The following is a 17,084-nucleotide window of genomic DNA, read 5'->3' as shown; positions in this document are numbered from 1 at the left end:
TTGGTTGTGAGCCAAGCGCAATGTTTGTTACAGCACGGGCATTGTTACACCAATTGATGCATTTTCGCCGTGATCCCCCCAATTCCCCCCAATCCCCACATCGCCACCGAAAACCGCCGAGAGTGCCTATCGGCTACCGCATCAGCTGAGAGGGCGCTTCATGTCCATTTGCTACTGTTACCGTACTCTAATCATACGCGAGCTGGCTCTAGAAGCTCTTTATGTAAAAGCCACCGGAATGAAGCCGCGATTCCCGATCTCGCCATCCTGCGCTTTTGTGAGCAAGGTGCTCCGTATTGGTGCGGGCAGTTTCTGCACGAACCCGGCGGCCATGTGCGAGCAATATGGGAAATGTGCCATCAAATATGCTCAGCTCCGGGCTTGACCGGCTAATTGTTCGGATAAAGGCGGTTGTGCTCCGTTTCTCCTCAAAAGTCAAATGACGATTAAAGAATGAGCAGCATCATAGCAAAGAATGAAGCCACTTGTCTGTCGACGATGAAGCTCTCCCCATTGCAAGATGTCATGATGAACGCGAATGCTACCTCGGTAGTACTTCGTAGCCAGCGCGGAGAATTAGAAAATTAGTACTACCTCTTTGACATGAGATTGTAATGCTTCCCACTCATCAAGCTCGGCCGCTATCCACGTGCCCCGTAGATTAACGTGGACCGACCCAGTGTCAATCAATGCTCTCCGTATCAAAGGTGGGCTCCCGAGGCTACGACCAAGGACGCGCAAATAGTCCGCCCGAGACAATGAGAAAAAGCGGAGGCTGAGTCTTTGGGTTTCTGATAGGGCAACGCTTTTCATGCACGCTCGGATAATATTTCCGACAGGTGTTTGCTATTGATTGATTGATTGATTGTCTGCCTGCTCGGAGGGAGCATTACAGTTCAGTCGAGACCCATGGATGTTACTCTGTAGGTTGCCAATAGACTCAAGCGACGTTCACAGCGGGGTGGCACAGCTTCTTTTCAACAAGGTTTCATCAGGAGACACAGCAGCAGGAAAGGGAAAAAAATCGAGGCCCCACGGCAGCATCCGAGTGGACTCGTACGTTCCAGTGCTGGACAATCCCTGGTGCAAAGGACAAAAAAGAACGTGAAATCTTCCGAGAAACCACCAGCCCATTGGAGCCCTGCATGGGGGAAGAAAGAGAAGAGAGCAAAAGAGCACCTCCAATGCGGAAGTTGGAAAGGCTGACCGTATCGGTCCTTCGAACGAGGCGAGATTTGAATCTGCGACGTGCTGCAGGGCCCATGCCTAGTACGGCTTCACCTTTCACATGCGTTTCGAGGGTCTTTTTTTCTTTTTTCTTCTTACGTCCTTGGCTGCGACTCTGACGGACGCTGGTGCTTTTGCCTTTTTGTTTTTTAATGTTGCGTGAGATTGGTTCACCCCCGGATCGGTGCTACTGTGCCATCCTGGTAAGCCGTGGCTCCGTGCTTTTGGCCACAGGATGGCTCGCTGCAAAGTAATTTCTCCTCAAAACCACACAAAGGGCACAGACAGCACAGTGCAAGCAGGATCTCGAGCAAGGGTCCCGTCTTGGGTAGCATTTTGTTCGATGATGAGGTAATCCCGACGCAGCATGATTCCTTGATTACTCTCGATTCTTTCTCTCTCTCTTTTTCCTTACCGCTCCAGCGCCAAGGTTATTGTTGCTCGCACTGCCACCAGGGGATAGTTTTCGTCGAGTTGCCAGTGCTTCCGGCCTGTTGCCGTGGCGCCATTCCGAGCTCCCCGACGCAGGTATGCAATTTATGGGGGCGGCTTTGATAGGACAGACAATCTCGGGGGCAGCCATCACGCATCTTTGGGGGCGACGTCACCGCGATCCAATTGGTAGCAGCAGCAACAAAGATAGGGAAAGGCATGTTGGAGCATCACGTGATGGGACCTGGGAGCTGCTCCGATTTGACGGATCGTGGGCTTCAAAATGCAGGGAAGACAAAAGAAAATACGGGGGTTTGATAAGATCGCTGGGCGATGCCGGGGCCACAGTCAGGAATCCGAAACGGCCACGGTGCTGCTGCGGGCGATGCAAAGGGCATTTCACAACGAGTTGAGTTGCTCGTACTAGCTAGTAAGGGGCTAATGCCGGTACGGTAGTATTATGACCAGGAAAAAAGACGGAAACAAAAAAGAACAAACAGTGCCAGAGAAAGAAGAGAGGAGATGAGAGTGTGTAAGTGTTGTCTTCGTTATCGACGTTTGTACTGTCGGCGAAAGCGACGGCCGAAGCAGCGCCAAGCGTCATAGGCACCACACTAGATGATTGGGCTTTTCTCTTTGCCTCTACGCGATTCATATCTTGCCGACTGCACATCATGTCCACTTGGGGGAACCTCCTTGCTTCCTACTTTGGGCATTCACATTGACGGATTTGGGCAGGTTGCTGCTCTTACTGGGGAACAACAGACCAGGCTCGGTAGTTGTTTGATGCCTCCGTGATTTCAATGATCAGCCCCATCTACCGAGCCGCCATGAAGCAAATTCACCGGCGCCAACTCCGTGATGCTGGCATGCCCTCTAACGCAACAGAGGCAAATGCACGGAAATGCGACGTAGCACCACTCACTGCCATCACCTTGCTGTGCAACGTCTTCCCAATGACATTGAGGCCTGGTTGGGTGTGGGGAGCTGCTTGTCGGGGTAGGGCATGGCTTGGGCCACTCACCTCTCTGCTGCTGCAGTCTCGTCCTCTCGTGTTTGGATCGACAATTCCATGAGACACCAGAACGGCCGGAGTAGGGCCGCGGTGGCCTCCTCCCTCTTGTCTCGTCTTTTGTTTTTCCCACACTGCCCTGACAAAGACCACTGTGCTGGTTTTCTTATTTCAAGCCCAGTTTTGCTCACACGCCCAGCCCTATCCGTAGTGTACGGAGCATTGACGCATATGTTTCCGTGTCTTTGATCTCCATCGCTAACAAGGGAGAATTCGGCCGGGACGGACGGCGGCAACGCCACGGCTAGCATCATGGGTAGCGCGCAACTTTGGCTTCGTGATGCATGGACAAGAGTAATCCATGCATGTCGGGTTGGTGTACCGCACGGCATACAGGTAGGTAATATTGGGCGCGCGGAAGAGTGGTGAAAGCAGGGCATCGAGCATTTTCCGTCCAGGTAGCCGTGGCCTCAAAAGTAACGGGCGCGCCGTGTGTCGACTGCCATCAGCATGGTCATGGTCATGGTCATGGTCATGCCAAACAGTTGTTTGCTCTGTGCTCGTATGTTATCTTCGGACCAACTAACCCAAACAGCGGACGACAATGACAGGAGATGATATGGATAGATAGCAGACCATTGTGTGTACGATACAGCAGACCACCTTAAGTCCGCGTGGCCTTTCCGTCCAATTTCGCTCGAATCCCGCCTTCGGAAAATGGTCGTCGGCGATAGAATCGAGTTGGTTGTTGGAGCCGAGTAACACTTGCCGTATGTACGGGTGTATGTATGTACGAGTATGCGTATGTAAGGTCTTGAACGGCGCCATGTGCGAATCAGGCAGACAACGTGATTGATTCTCACACGCATGGAGCTAGAAAATGACACTCGTAACATCCGGGGGGCATCGAGCCCTATTCGTCGTAGCAGCAGAGCAGTGGTGTGCGTTGTTTTGTTGTCTCCTCTCCTCTCCTCTGCCGTCCTCCCCACGACGCACGGTCGCGCAGCAATACGAGGAACATAGCACAGCTATGCAAACCAAAACCTGCTTGTTGATGCGACAACGACCAAGAAAACGCCCGCCTCGCCACCGCTGCCTGTGCCTGTGCCTGTGCCTGTGTCTGTATGTACGGTAGAGCAACAGATTTGAAGCCCCGAAGCTCTTATCTCTATGGAGTGTGCTTTGTTTGATAAATGGAGCCGCGACTACCTCGGGGATGCTGTGCGGCTGTGGATCGCGATAGTGGCCCGAAATGATCCAAAGGTGGGACACGCAAACGCACGCAATCAATCAATGTGGACAACGCAAGGACGAGGGAACTTGTGCTGTATGTAAGTACCTCGTACATATGGCCAGCCAGCCCAGCGCTACGACTCTTGTTGGACTAGCGAGGCTGGCGGTTCGGTAAGGGAAAAGAAGATTGGAAGCGTCGTCGAGAAGCGCAACGACTATTTTTCGTTTTCCCCTCTTGGGGCTTTTCTTTTTTCGCTTCCGAGCACGTTGCGACACCGAGGGATTGGGCTGACAGAGCGGCGCACGGTCCTGCGCACTGTCCCGTACCCAGCGCGATTTGGCCGCGTTCGGCTAAATGCCATTTTCGAAATCTCAGCAGCGCACGCGACGAACGCAAGTGCGAGTACCAAGAGGTCACTAAGAAAGTACCTCGGGGTAAGGGTCGTGCTAGCCCGGCCCAATGGCGCACGACCAACTGATACTTTGTGGCCAGCCGCAGCCTTGGTACCGCGACCCCTAGCCGAAGCTTTCCCACGGAACGACTTTCCCCTTGCCTTGTCCACAATGGGGGTTCGCCATCGTGCGGATACGCTCGCGGCGCTACTGTGCGGCCCGACTGCCCTGGCCCACAGAGGGCCGATTTGCTAAGAGCGACAGCCTGAGAGGCGTCGTTTGGGGGAGCGGGTTGGCGGAGTACGTACCAAAGACAGCGGCTCCCCCCCTCCCCAAAGCTGCCAGCCCCAGATGCCCCGGACATTGCCCCAAGGCAGACGGCATACTGTACGGGGCACCCTGGCAAGCCTGGCCACGGCCCTGCAGCCTTCAAAGCAGGCCTTGTTTGGGGAGCTCCGCAGCGCACCCGGGGCCGTGCGCGCACTGTGTGCCAAAGCCCCCAACGTTGCTCGGGTCGCTGGCTCCAGCACCTTTTCCTCAGCAGCTCCACTATTACGCCGGCCAAACGGCCGCCTGGGCGAATCAGCACGACGGCATTCCCTCGCCCTTCCATTGCGATTTTGCAAAGGGTGCAAGAGGCTCCGTGGACCTTTTTCCTTCGCCCTTTCTCCGCTGTGCTTCTGGTGCTTCGTCCCCCCAAACAGTGCTCCCAAATGCCCCGGGCGATCCCCGACTCCCACCTAGCGGGCTGCTAGCGGGCCCTGTTCCACTGTACGTGTTCCACTGTCCTTCCCACACATGCCTTGCCAGGTTCTCTTCCCTATCGCAATTCCTCTCTACACTCCCACCCTCATTTTTCTCATCCTCTGCCCAGAGCCTTGCCCTGCTTTTTCCATCGCGTACGAGTAGCTCCTGGGCTGTGATTTTTTTCTTCCCGCTTCCGCCTTACATCGCCGCGCCAAATCCGTCGCTGCGCATACTCGCACTTGTACTCATTCATCGTTTACACGGCAGGGCTTAGACGCAGCTCAGAGACGACTCGAGACGACACAAGGACGAACCGAGACGAGACGAGACGAAGCTGCCCTTGACGGCCAACCAACGTCGTCGTCGCCTTTCCATTCGCCGCAATCCTTCGCTCCCCTTCGCTCTCCCCCTCTTCTCTCTCCCTACTGGGCGGCTTCGCCATACAAATCCCCGCCATGTTAAGACGACTGCTCTCTCCCTGCGTCCAACAATAGAGACGCCTTCAACTCCCCGAGCTGGCCGCGGCCGCTCGTCACCCATAGAATCTTGTATCTCGTCACTCGTTCACCTCGCCTCCATCGCCCATCATGGCTGAGTCCCAGCCTCAGCGCCGCGTCGCCGCCATGGATCCGCCTCACCTCACAGAGTTCGCTTCCGAGCGCTACTTTGAGAAGCTCAGCCAACTCCACGCCAGCCGCCAGCAGCAGGCGGATCATGCGGAATCCAGTACCACGACTACGACGACGGCGACCGTGTCGAGATTCATCTTGCCGCTGCGAGAGTCATCGAAGCCCACGGATGTCGACGCCCTCAAGCCCGCCGACTTGAAACGTGAAAAAGGCCGCTTCCTTAGTTTTCGACAAAAGCTAGGCACGAAGCATTCCAAAAGCGATGCGGAACACACGGCGACTCTACCTTCAAGAGCCTCTACTGAGTCGACGCGAAAAAGGTTCGTCATTTTCAACCCAAAATTTTATTCTCTCAATGTCGGCGGGTATTTTGCAAAAGTCTTGATTACTAACTAGAGTTATTTTTTTTGTCTTCTTTTAGCATACCTTTTGATCAACTATTCATCGCATTACCGAGCGAATTACAGCTCCAAATCATCTCATCCCTCCCCTTGACAGATATTCTTAACCTCCGATTAGCCTCGAAATCATGGCACGCACTCATCACCGCAAACGAAACACCCATCGTCCGACATCATCTGTATAACCAAATACCCGCATATGCTCTTCGTCTATATCCCGTACCCGAGAACTCCGCCGACATCAACTTCCATTATCTCTGTAGTCTGTGGCATCGCCTTCATGTCGCGGCCAAGCTATCATACTTGATGTGCGAGTGGATTACAAAAGACATATTCTTAAGACAGACGGAGGCCCAGAAGCTAGCATTCGCACCACAGCACGAGCGTATGCGCCGACGACTAATACCCTTGCTTTTCACCGTTTTCCACTTTTTCGAGACATACAGGAAACTACACCTGCAATACATCGCTGAGCACGGAAACGGATTGTTAAAGGAGCCATACACGGTGAACCCGATCGAAGAGCAAATCATGAACATGTACGACAACCGGACGCTACTCAGGGTTCATGAGGTCTTCCCCCTCATCATCTCTTCCTTTTGCCGCCGCTTGAGACCGCCGACATATGTTGGTCGAGTGGAACGATCATTGCGTGGTTACCTGAGGGAGAGACCACCCGACGAAGTCCATGTGGCCATCTTGTGCCTTGGTGGTCTCCGTCAGGTGGAGAGGCTGTGGGAAACAAAGGGCTACAACAACCGACGGAATGCTGTCGATGTTTGGTTCGGTTCTCTCACCAAGGAGCCCGCTGGCGAAGCCTCTGCCAAGAGCAGGTTAGGACTGAAGGCCTTTGGACGGAAGAAGTCAACAAGCAGTGATCGGCCTGCGCACCGAACATCATTCAGCGAAGGTGGCCGGAGGAGTCCCTGGGGATCAGTAGACTCTACCCACAACGGCGGCTTCATGCCGTATAGCGTCTTCGACACCAGTCTCTCTGCCGATGCGCCCATGGCACCTCTCGATCGCGACCAGGCAAAGACTCTACTAGGGGACCTCCCATCACTACAGGGCATCTGGCTCACAACAGCCGAAGCCATGATTATGGATCGCAAGATTGTACAGCGGCCGCAGGACATCAAACGGAACCAGCAGGTTATGCTGGATCTAATTCAAGAGGATGGCCTGGACGAAGAAGATGAGTGGTGCTACGGCCGCCACATCTCCGACTCAGTGAGGCCACCGGCTGCAGCCCTTGGCGACGATGCGGATTAAAGCTTCTCTTACTCTTATTTCATTATACTCGCCAATACATATACGGCTCCATCGACCTTTCTTGTCTTTATATACGCTTGCTTTCGATCAGAGCATGCCATCTTTCTTTTGAACTAAGCAACACATCTGCTTATACCATTATTTCCTTGAGTTTTGTTGTGTCCTCGTTGACGCAAAAAGAAGCATTTACAGGCGTTTTTTATTTTGGAAGGGGGAGGGGGTTTGGGAAGGAATCCACGCGACGTGGAAATTCCGGCTGTGGAATATCTTGGGCTTTTGTGGTTTTCTGTTTTTTTTCTTGCTCTTCTTATCTATCCATATTCTTTCCCTCTAAAGATTTCCTTTTTCTCTCTCTTGATTTTTCCTGTATTGGTTTGATCCTCTTTTTTGTGTGTGAGATTTGGCCTTGATCAAATGAATGGTCTTTGCTGGGAAATATCCTGCATATTGGCACAGCTTTCAGTCGCAGCATGCATAGAAACTTAAGCAGTCTGTATCATGGATCTTATCTGCCTTGCTTGCTTGCCTGTCTGTTAAAGCCCTTTTTGTGTGTTTTTCTACCCAACTTTTGTCTCTTAGCAGCGGTTTTCTCTTTTTTTTCTTCTTCTCTATATTTTTTGCGTACTCTCATTTTGTAACCCTCTCGGCGCAACTGGTACGGCCAGCGCTGATTGCAAAAAAATTGAAGAAAAGACATATTTTGAAATAAATCATGCAATGGAGCCCTCCATGTGAAATGTTTGACTTGATTTGTACGATTTACAAAGACAGTTGAATTGTAAGTAAACCTCTCACACACATATTGTAGACTCTTCACATATATATATATTGTAGACTTTTTCACATATGTATGTATTCTCCGTTTTCTTTGCTGCCCGTATTCCTACGGGGATAGATAGATAGTCTATAGCTTTTTTACTCAACATGCTTCGCTGTCCCTGCTTTGACTCATAACAAGTAAAAAAAGAATAGGTAAAAGAAAAAAGATCAGCAGAAAAAAAAAGCGCCAACTGACTTTATATTAACCCCATTCACACCTGTGAATGCACCCATCGTTTCCCAAACGTACACACATCTCACATTGAAAAGGCACAAATCGTAGCACCATCCATCCACTGTCTCATCATAAGTGTCATCTGCCCTATTTCGCAAAAGGAAAGCGAAACTCCGATGAAGGAAATGTGAAAAAAAAAAAAAAAAGAGAAAACCAGTTTGCCTTTTAACTCCTTTGAAAACCCGTCCCAGTTCTCCTACACGCCTAGACATAAAACGAAATGCGATTTTCTTTTTTGCTGCTGGATAGGGGAAAAAATTCAGAGAGGAAACCGAAACCCACTGGTTCCCTCTACATTGCGTTACTCCTCTTTTACTCTCTCTCTCATTATAATGACAAATGCGCAGACGGCTAAGTAAATAGCCGTTCTCAGGCTGGATAGAAAGACAAATCACCTTCCTATTGGCGGTTAGCCATGGCCTGGTACAGCCTCTCTCTCATATTCGGTTCGGCTAGCGCAGCTTCAAGCTGCGTGGAGTCGCCAAAAGCAGCGGCGGCATCTTGGACGTCACGCTCGTTGAGGCCATAGTCCATGTCGAGATAGCTGTGCTCTGCAAAGGTTTGGAACTGGCTCAGGCTAGACGTCGTAGGAGCTGATGCTGAAGTTGCGGGAACTTGCTGGCCGTTGGTGAAGCCAGAAGACGGGTGACGAGCCGTAGCGGCTTGTTGCTGTCCCGACTGACTCCGCGAGATGGCCAAAGACGCTTGTTGAGACAAACTGGCGGCGCGAGCTTCGTCCGAGGTTTGCCTCGCCATGTTGGAAGATCCAAACTGTGATGCTTGGCCGCTGCCCGTGCCTCTAGCAAAGCTGCCGCCACCGGCTACGTGCCCCAGCTGGCCTGGTAGCTGTCTTGTCTGAGGATAAAAGCCTTGTGAGGCCATGTTCGTCGGGCTATTTCCGTACATTTGGCCGGGCCCTCTGGGTCTCGCGGCTCCTGGCGGCATGTGTCCACCTTGCTGAAGTTGTGGTGGAGGGCGCATCCCCGTGTTCTGCTGCTGAGGTCTCTGAGACGTAAACTGCTGCGGCTGTTGCTGGTTCTGAAGCGGCTGGTTCTGGTTTTGACTCTGAGGCTGTGTTGGTGATCGCTGCGGGTGATGTTGCTGCTGTAGATGCTGCTGGCTTGAGGCTTTCCTAACTGCGGCGCTCGCTAGCTGGTTATCAAAATTATTGGTAGCCATGACTTGAGAGATGCTGTTGTAGGCATTATTTAGTATTGGCGACGTAGTCATACCGACACGGCCAGATTGAGAATCGATATTGCTGAACATGGGGTTCTGAAGCGACTCTCTAGATACCCGCCGACGTTTCATAGTATTTGGATCAGACGCAGCCATCTGCAACGATGCCTCATTGTCGTGTCGAATCTGCGAGGAGACATCGGGGCCTGCAATTGCCGATAATGAATCCCTGGCAACCTGTACTGGATCGCCCACTTTTCTCTTCTTGTGATGCGAGTGATTGTTGATGGAGCGGAATTGATCCAAAGACTGCATTCCTGATCCAGCCCAACTACTCACTCCCGGGATGGCGCTTGTTTGGCTCGTCTGGGGGGTTCGCACAGCCATGTGTCCGGCGTGCTGCGCTACTGCATTCTCCTGCATCGTGGGCGAGGGGTGCTGTTGCTGTTCTGCTCTGGGCGCCATCGTATTCGCAAAGGAGGAAATGTTATTCAGACTCCCCGTCGTCTTATGTGCCAAAGGAGAGGGCGCAACAGGATTAGAGGTTGTCGATGTCGGTAGCAGACCCTGGGAGGCGTCCGCAGCCGCTTGGCCGGCTTCGGGAGTATTCTTTGGTCGGTTCTTAGATCCCTTAGGTCGACCTCTTTTCTTGCCCGTCCCCGGAGTGCTCATAATACTGGAATCAGGGTCAAGATGCGTTGACATATCGGCATGATACGAGGGATTGGCAAGTCCATTTCTAGATTGCTCGCCGGATCCTGGCTCGGTTTGGGATAGATGGAGCATATTTTGCGAACCAAGCGGGTCAACCTGGCTGGAGGAATGGTGTGCCATATCTGACTTTTTGATGCCTTTGTCTATTCGAGGTTTGGAGCTTTTGCTCCCCTTTGGCCGCCCTCGTGGTCTTTTCATAGGGGTGCTAGCTGCATCTTGCGTTCCTGAGGGCTGTGAAGGTTCTGCTGCAGCATCCGTGGAGGATGGTGGAGCGGCGGGAGCGGTAGCCGAATGAGATAGAGTTGGAGGCTGAGCTGACGAGGGGACGTCTGAGGTGGTAGCAGCTACAGCGGCAGCGGCAGCAGAGACTATATCGCTCTGCAGAGACGGATGTGGTGCTATAGCTGAAGGATTTCCTTCGACCGGAGGGAATATCTCGGCGACCCAGCCGACGAAAATGGACCCCTGGCCATTGTTGTGTCCGCTTTCTGGAAAAGCTGCATCGTGTGATGAAGGAGCGCCTGGAATCCCCCCAAAGTATGCCAAGGCTTTGCACAGCTGATCCACCACGACAACGGGATTTAAGCTGCGTAACAAGGTGAGAAGCCGAGCCTGTTCGGCCTTGGCCTCATGCGGTAAAGGCCCTAGACTGCGGGCAGGTAGAGGGTAGGAGGGATTTAGAAAGCCATTTTGCGAAGCCCCATAGGCCGGGGCGGAAGAGCGCGGATCGGGTTCGGTGGGCGGAATCCACGCCAGCTTGCTACGTTTGATGGATTGGTAGCCGCGCATGTTGGCCAGTCTCGCAGCCGCCTCCGTCTCCTCGCTCGTACGCTTTGCAGCAGCATTCCGCAGGGCAGCTTGTGCGCTATTTATGTCGATGTGCATGACGCCAAAGTTGCCGTTCTTGTTGTCGGCCTTGCCCTTGAGCTTGCTGGGCACAGGGTTCTTGACGCGGCCATCCGTGGTGTGAATGGAGGCTCCCTCCGGGGCATCGGTCACATCTGGGCACTGCAATGAGCAAATCCATCCGGCCAAACGGCACCAGATCCGAGGGCCTGGCGGAGCGTTGAATTGCGCCTACATACCATGACTAGAGGTGCGGATCGGGGTCGAGGACCTGGGGCCGGGAGTTGCGGACGACTCCAGCGCGATTTCAGCCTTTGCGGGCGAGTCCCCGGGCGGAGGAGATTCGCAGATGGCGAGCGTCGCAGAAGCTGCCGAGAGCAGGTCAGAGGCGACACGGGCCGGGATGGTTTGCGGAAAGACAACAAGAGATGGAGGCACAGATACGAGACGGGGAAACGAACCAGGAGCTGCGGCCATGGCGCTATGATAATGCGCCTGCAGACCGCCTCATGCCCAGCGCGCGGGCTAGGCGAATTGGAGCTTCGGGAGGGCTGGCGGAGAGAGGCTTGTCTCAGAAGCTAGATGTTTTGACGATGCCGGGACCGGGCGATGGCGATGCTTGGAGGACAGGCGAGGGATTGAAGAGGACGGAGAGCGAACAAACAGGCCCCGGAATTGGCGTCTCGAGGCACTCACATGGTCCGGCAGCGAGGGGCGGTCAGCAGTCCTTTGTATCGCCGTCACAGGCCGTGATGTCGCGCGTTGCAGGCGGTTGTCATGTCCATGGCCTGACAAAGAAAGTTGGCGGTGCACGGCGCAATGTTTCTCTTCATATTCCGACTGAACCTGCTGCTGAGATGGGACTAGCGCCGTCCGTAGCGCTGTGATTCCATATGCATGTACGGGAGGGGAAGATGCTGCATAGATGAATATTGCTGTATGTATGAGGCTGGTAGACGTCAATGCCGAGTTTCTTCCATGTTAAGGCGAGGGGTTGGTGTTTAACGGGGACCCGGGCTCTGGATTAGGTATCGAGTACTTGATGCCCTGTAATCTTTAGTGCACAAGTCGTTGTAACAGATACTTTAGTCTTGCTCAGCATCCTGTACAGCAACCCCCCACTGCTGGAGCTGGGCTAAGCTGAACTGTCACTGGACTTGCTCGCGAACTTGCTTCTAACTTGCCGCATCTTAATTTATACATGTAGCCAAGCAGCCGTTCAAGCTTGTCTCGGCGCTGTTTTTCTTCCTCTTCAAAGCCAGAGCTGCGATCTTTACCCGGGCCTTTGCGTGAGAGAGATTTCCGTCTATTTATCCTCTCTGCCCTCCTGCTTTTTGCTCGTCCCTTCTCTTTGCTCTTCTCGTCTTCCTCCTCATCGGGTCTACTTCTATCTCCGTCACCAGCAGCCACCGCCATGTCGTCCAAATATGCGCTGATATCGCTGCCTCAAAGCGCCTTCGACTCTGGAAGCCGGGATGAAGCCATCTCGTCCTTGAGCGCGACCATCACCGCCGACAATGGCACCGTCCTGCCTTTCGCCATCCCCGACTTCAAGATCGGAACTCTAGACCTGCTGGTCCAGCAAGCCGATGATCTGGCCAAGCTCGACGCGGCGTGCCAGTCAGTCGTCGCCAAGGTTGCGGATTCCTTGCGCACCGTGCTCAACAACGATGAAGACCGAATGGCCTCGTACAAGATGGTCAATGACAGTTAGTCGAGCCAAATATGCGCTTCTGTATGGTGTACGTGGTGGGGGGACTGACGACATGCGGCAGAGCCAACCGATCACTATCTGCGCAACTTTAGCTGGAACAAGATGAGATACCGAGCCGATAAACCTATAGCCGAGCTCATCAGCACTCTCCAAAAGGTATGCTCTTATTAAAACTTGGTCCAAACCCGCCAAGCGAAGCTCATCCATCTTACGCGCGGCTTAGGAGCTCAACACGGTCGACAATGATGTCAAGTCCAAATTCAACCAGTACAACACCGTCAAGACGAACCTTGCAGCTCTGCAAAGGAGACAAACGTGAGTACCTCGCATCTACCAAGCTGCTCTTCGCTAATTGACCTGTCTCGACTGCAGGGGCACTCTCGCAACGAAATCTCTCACCCCGATTGTGAAACCATCGCTCCTCGTCCAAGACTCCGAGTACCTCGAGACCCACCTCATTGCCGTGCCCACGAATGCAAAGAAGGATTTCATTAAGAGCTACGAAACCCTCGCGCCCATGGTGGTACCCCGGTCCTCCGTCGAAGTTGACCATGACGACGAGTTCACACTGTTTGCCGTTGTGACGTTCAAGAAGCACAGCGCCGAGTTCGTCCACAAGTGCCGAGAGCAGAAATGGACGCCCCGTCAGTATAAGTATGTCGAGGGCGGTCGGGAGGAAGAGCAGCGTGAGCTGGATCGTGTCACCAACGAAGAGCGCAAGGTCTGCGGCGAGGCTCTGCGCATGGGAAGGACTGGATGGAGCGAAAGTGTCATGATCTGGGTTCATGTCCTCACCCTGCGCGTCTTTGTCGAGGCCGTGCTACGATACGGATTGCCGCTGGACTACGCTACAGCTCTGATCAAGGTACGTTGCGTTGCACCCGCTGCTTGCGAATGTACCCCTTCTTCATCTACCCACCCCCATCAATCATCTCAGATCGTTCATGTATATATCCTCGTGCACAAGACTGACTCCATATGGCACAGACAACATCGAAGCTGGCTCCTAAGGCAAAGGCAGCGCTGGACTCCAAGTACTCGTACTTGGGCGGAAATGCATTCGGACGAGACAAGCACGGCAGGGTCACCAAAGACGACGCCGCCCTCAGCTCAGAGATGGCTGCGGCAGGATTGGGAACTGGCGAGGGACACGAGTACACGGCTTTTGTTTACTACGAGGCCGAATTTCCCTGAGCGTGGCATAGAGTATAATTTTTTCTAAAAAGCGTCATACGCCTGTATTCTATCATTATTGTCTGTGTCCTTAATAAGACTTTCTTTTCTCGTTGCACCTTGTTCTATATGAATCCACCATTTTTAATGTGAAAAAGACCAAGTGTGATGCGATTTTATTTGCGCCCTGATGTTTATATCCTTTTTCTCCCCTTTCCTTACCTCTTCCTTTCCTCCATTTAATACTTGCTTCTAGTTCTTGACCTCGCTCTTGACGTAGCCCTTGGCGATAAGCCAGTTTGTGATTTGCGCAACGCACTCCTCAACCGTGTTCTCATGCGTCTTGATTGTAATCTCAGCGTTGACAGGCTCCTCGTAAGGAGCCGAGATGCCAGTGAACTCCTTGATCTCGCCGGCACGAGCCTTCTTATACAGACCCTTGGGATCGCGCTGCTCGGCAACCTCGAGGGGCACGTCGACAAAGACCTCGACAAAGGGAATGGGCTCGTCGCCGTCCTGCTCCGTCTTGGCGTGCAGCTCACGAGCGAGGTCGCGGTCGGCGCGGTAGGGCGAGATGAAGGAGGTGATGGCGATAGTGGATGCGTCGGCGAAGAGCTTCGCGACCTCTGAGATGCGGCGGATGTTCTCGTTGCGGTCCTTTTCGGAGAAGCCGAGGTCCTTGTTGAGGCCGAAGCGGACGTTGTCGCCGTCGAGGCGGTAGGCGGCGAGGCCTAGGTGGAGGAGGTGCTGCTCGAGGGCGGTGGCGACGGTGGATTTGCCAGAGGCGGAGAGGCCTGTGAGCCAGATTGTGAGGCCGCGCTGGTTGCGGAGCTGGTTGCGCTCGCGGCGGGAGAGGGAGGGATGCCAGGTGATGTTGCTGATGATGGGAGTTAGCTTTGCTTGAAGTGTTCTGTGGTGGTGATGATGATTCAATGGCAGATATTGTGGTGGTTTGGTATGTGGTGATAAGATAAATGACGGCAAGTTTGAAGATGGGAGGCATCGTGACATTTCATCTGAAGTGTTGCAAGGCGGGGGAGGGGCAAAGGCGGGTTACGGTACGCACGTGGCCATTGTGAGATGAATTGACAAAAGCTGAATCGCTTGTTTGCTTGAGAAGAGGAGTAAATAAAAAGAAAGTAAAACACTAGTCAAAGGAGAAAAAAGAGATGCAGAGATGGAAAAGGTAAGGTGGAGATTCAATGCGACATATATAAATACAGAAAAAAGAGGGATGATGATGAAATCAGATGCGAGATGGGCGATCTCTTAGAGTTGGTCTCTGTAAGTTGCAAATTCACCCACTAACATCCCCTCGGACCCTCGCCCAGCATTAAAAGACGGGACACATTCCCCCCATTGTGACATGCTAAAGAAAAAAAAAGAAAAAGATGCTACTAGTGCTACTAAAAACCCACTTGCAACGTCGAATTCTACTCCAAGATAGGCCAAGGCGGATGATGTGCTCATTGGGGAGGCTGATGGCGACAGTCCGAAACCGCCGACTTCCGCTGGCTTAGTCTCCCCCGTTGTTTCTCCGTACCTCATTTTTTTGTCTCATTTGTATGGGGTTCTTTCGAATTCTTTGAATTGTTCCACATAGTGTAAACTGGAGGGTGTTGAGATTATTGCACTATGTACCCCATACTCTTGGTTTTATTTTACAACTGATGTTAAGGAAGTCAGATCTGGCAAGGGCAATAATATTGAACAGTGTATTAAATTTGCATGGCTATTTTACTTTTACTTGCTCAGCAACTTAGAGAAATCAGCCTTCTCGCAGTATTCTCTAAAAGACGACATTCTAATTCCGTACTAGATGAATTAAAGTCAGCATATTGAATCGCCTCTTGTATGATGAGATTAAACTTACCTTTCCTGGCCCAACAATCCCTGGCTCTCTTCCCTCATACCCAAATTCAAATGCAAATAAGACATTCAATCCGAATTCGTGACCCAAGCCACCGGGAATGAGCTCATTAATCTCATCATATGTCAGCTCGTCAACGCCTCCATATGGAACGCCCTGGGTCTCGCAGAAGATGCGAAGATAGTCGGTCCAAGAAAGATATTCGCCCACAGCAAATAAGTTTGTGTTGGGAGGCGCTTGCTCAACAAGAGCCTTAACATTAGGCCCAAGGTCAGTGCCAACGTTTCCGAGAGGGATGGGCTTGTGGGCAGCGCCGGGGACCTTCATTCGGTAAGTTCCATCGGGTTGCTGAACAGACCAATGCGTTAGTTGAGATGTAGTATTAGAAGGAGGAGAGAAATTCTTCATATGTTACCTTTGTTGGTTCTACTGGCAATCCCCATTCCAATGCAATTTGGTAGTAGATTGGGGCTTGGATTTGAGAGAACTTGTTCTTAAGTTCAGGAAGGCTTTGCGCATACGTAGCGGCTTGGGCCTTGCCGTCCATATGGTATAACTTTGAGAACTTGCCACCACTCGATTGTGTTGCATTAGCCATGGAACTGAAAATGCACCGGTCTAATGTGGACGCCGTTGAGGCGGCAGCATCAGCAAGGTTCTTGCCATGTCGTAGTTCAACTTCGTAGCAGTATTCGACGAGTTCCTGATCAGGCTTCTTGAGCTCTTTGCTTCGAGGGTCACCAAAGATGTTCCAGAAATCAGTGACGCCGAAAATGACGTTGGCGCCTTGGAAGGCCCGCTTGAGCGACTCGACATCGTCAAAGTCGGCCTTGACGATCTCAACGCCCTTTGCTGCCCATGCTTTGGCTGCTGGAGATTCGGTGTTGCGAGTTACACCACGGATGGTATAACCAGGGGTTTGGAAGAAGGTGTTGGCAACAGAGCCGCCCTGGAAATGGTGTTAGTGACTAAACTATGGTGCTTTCAATTAAACAGAATGCATTCGTTTAGAGACACTTGCCTGAACTCCGGTGATGCCTGTGATGGCAATGAGCTTCGTCATATTGTCGGATTATTGGTGATTGTTCAAATATTTAATAGGTCCCGTGTAAGTCAAAGTAAGTTATCAATGCTTCTGAGTTGCGAATTGTAACCTGTAGAATTGGGTTCAAGAGACATTAATATAGT

General features: G+C 52.4%; 5 protein-coding genes across 5 annotated transcripts; 2 read left to right on the top strand and 3 right to left on the bottom strand.

Moving 5' to 3' along the window:
- Window positions 1-5,631: 5,631 nt before the first annotated feature.
- Window positions 5,632-7,346, top strand: T069G_05172 (f-box domain-containing protein; the record flags this gene model as incomplete). Its single annotated transcript, XM_056172382.1, has 2 exons — window positions 5,632-5,993; window positions 6,095-7,346. 2 exons carry the CDS (start codon window positions 5,632-5,634, stop codon window positions 7,344-7,346), a joined length of 1,614 nt encoding a protein of 537 aa, XP_056029240.1.
- Window positions 7,347-8,799: 1,453 nt separating this feature from the next.
- On the bottom strand, window positions 8,800-11,616 carry T069G_05171 (uncharacterized protein; the record flags this gene model as incomplete). The annotated part of the gene is made up of 4 exons (XM_056172381.1): window positions 8,800-9,765; window positions 9,919-10,671; window positions 10,717-11,294; window positions 11,379-11,616. 4 exons carry the CDS (start codon window positions 11,614-11,616, stop codon window positions 8,800-8,802), a joined length of 2,535 nt encoding a protein of 844 aa, XP_056029239.1.
- A 937-nt stretch (window positions 11,617-12,553) lies between these two features.
- T069G_05170 (v-ATPase subunit C domain-containing protein) lies at window positions 12,554-14,047 on the top strand (the record flags this gene model as incomplete). The annotated part of the gene is made up of 5 exons (XM_056172380.1): window positions 12,554-12,848; window positions 12,915-13,009; window positions 13,077-13,168; window positions 13,226-13,718; window positions 13,841-14,047. 5 exons carry the CDS (start codon window positions 12,554-12,556, stop codon window positions 14,045-14,047), a joined length of 1,182 nt encoding a protein of 393 aa, XP_056029238.1.
- Window positions 14,048-14,278: 231 nt separating this feature from the next.
- On the bottom strand, window positions 14,279-15,100 carry T069G_05169 (adenylylsulfate kinase domain-containing protein; the record flags this gene model as incomplete). Its single annotated transcript, XM_056172379.1, has 2 exons — window positions 14,279-14,903; window positions 15,093-15,100. 2 exons carry the CDS (start codon window positions 15,098-15,100, stop codon window positions 14,279-14,281), a joined length of 633 nt encoding a protein of 210 aa, XP_056029237.1.
- Window positions 15,101-15,769: 669 nt separating this feature from the next.
- T069G_05168 (nmrA-like family domain-containing protein) lies at window positions 15,770-16,959 on the bottom strand (the record flags this gene model as incomplete). The annotated part of the gene is made up of 4 exons (XM_056172378.1): window positions 15,770-15,841; window positions 15,900-16,244; window positions 16,312-16,845; window positions 16,918-16,959. 4 exons carry the CDS (start codon window positions 16,957-16,959, stop codon window positions 15,770-15,772), a joined length of 993 nt encoding a protein of 330 aa, XP_056029236.1.
- Between the last annotated feature and the right edge of the window lie 125 nt (window positions 16,960-17,084).

Source organism: Trichoderma breve, chromosome 3, assembly GCF_028502605.1.
Source record: "Trichoderma breve strain T069 chromosome 3, whole genome shotgun sequence".
NCBI classification, from domain to species: domain Eukaryota; kingdom Fungi; phylum Ascomycota; class Sordariomycetes; order Hypocreales; family Hypocreaceae; genus Trichoderma; species Trichoderma breve.
This window is presented reverse-complemented; position numbering and strand designations above follow the sequence as displayed.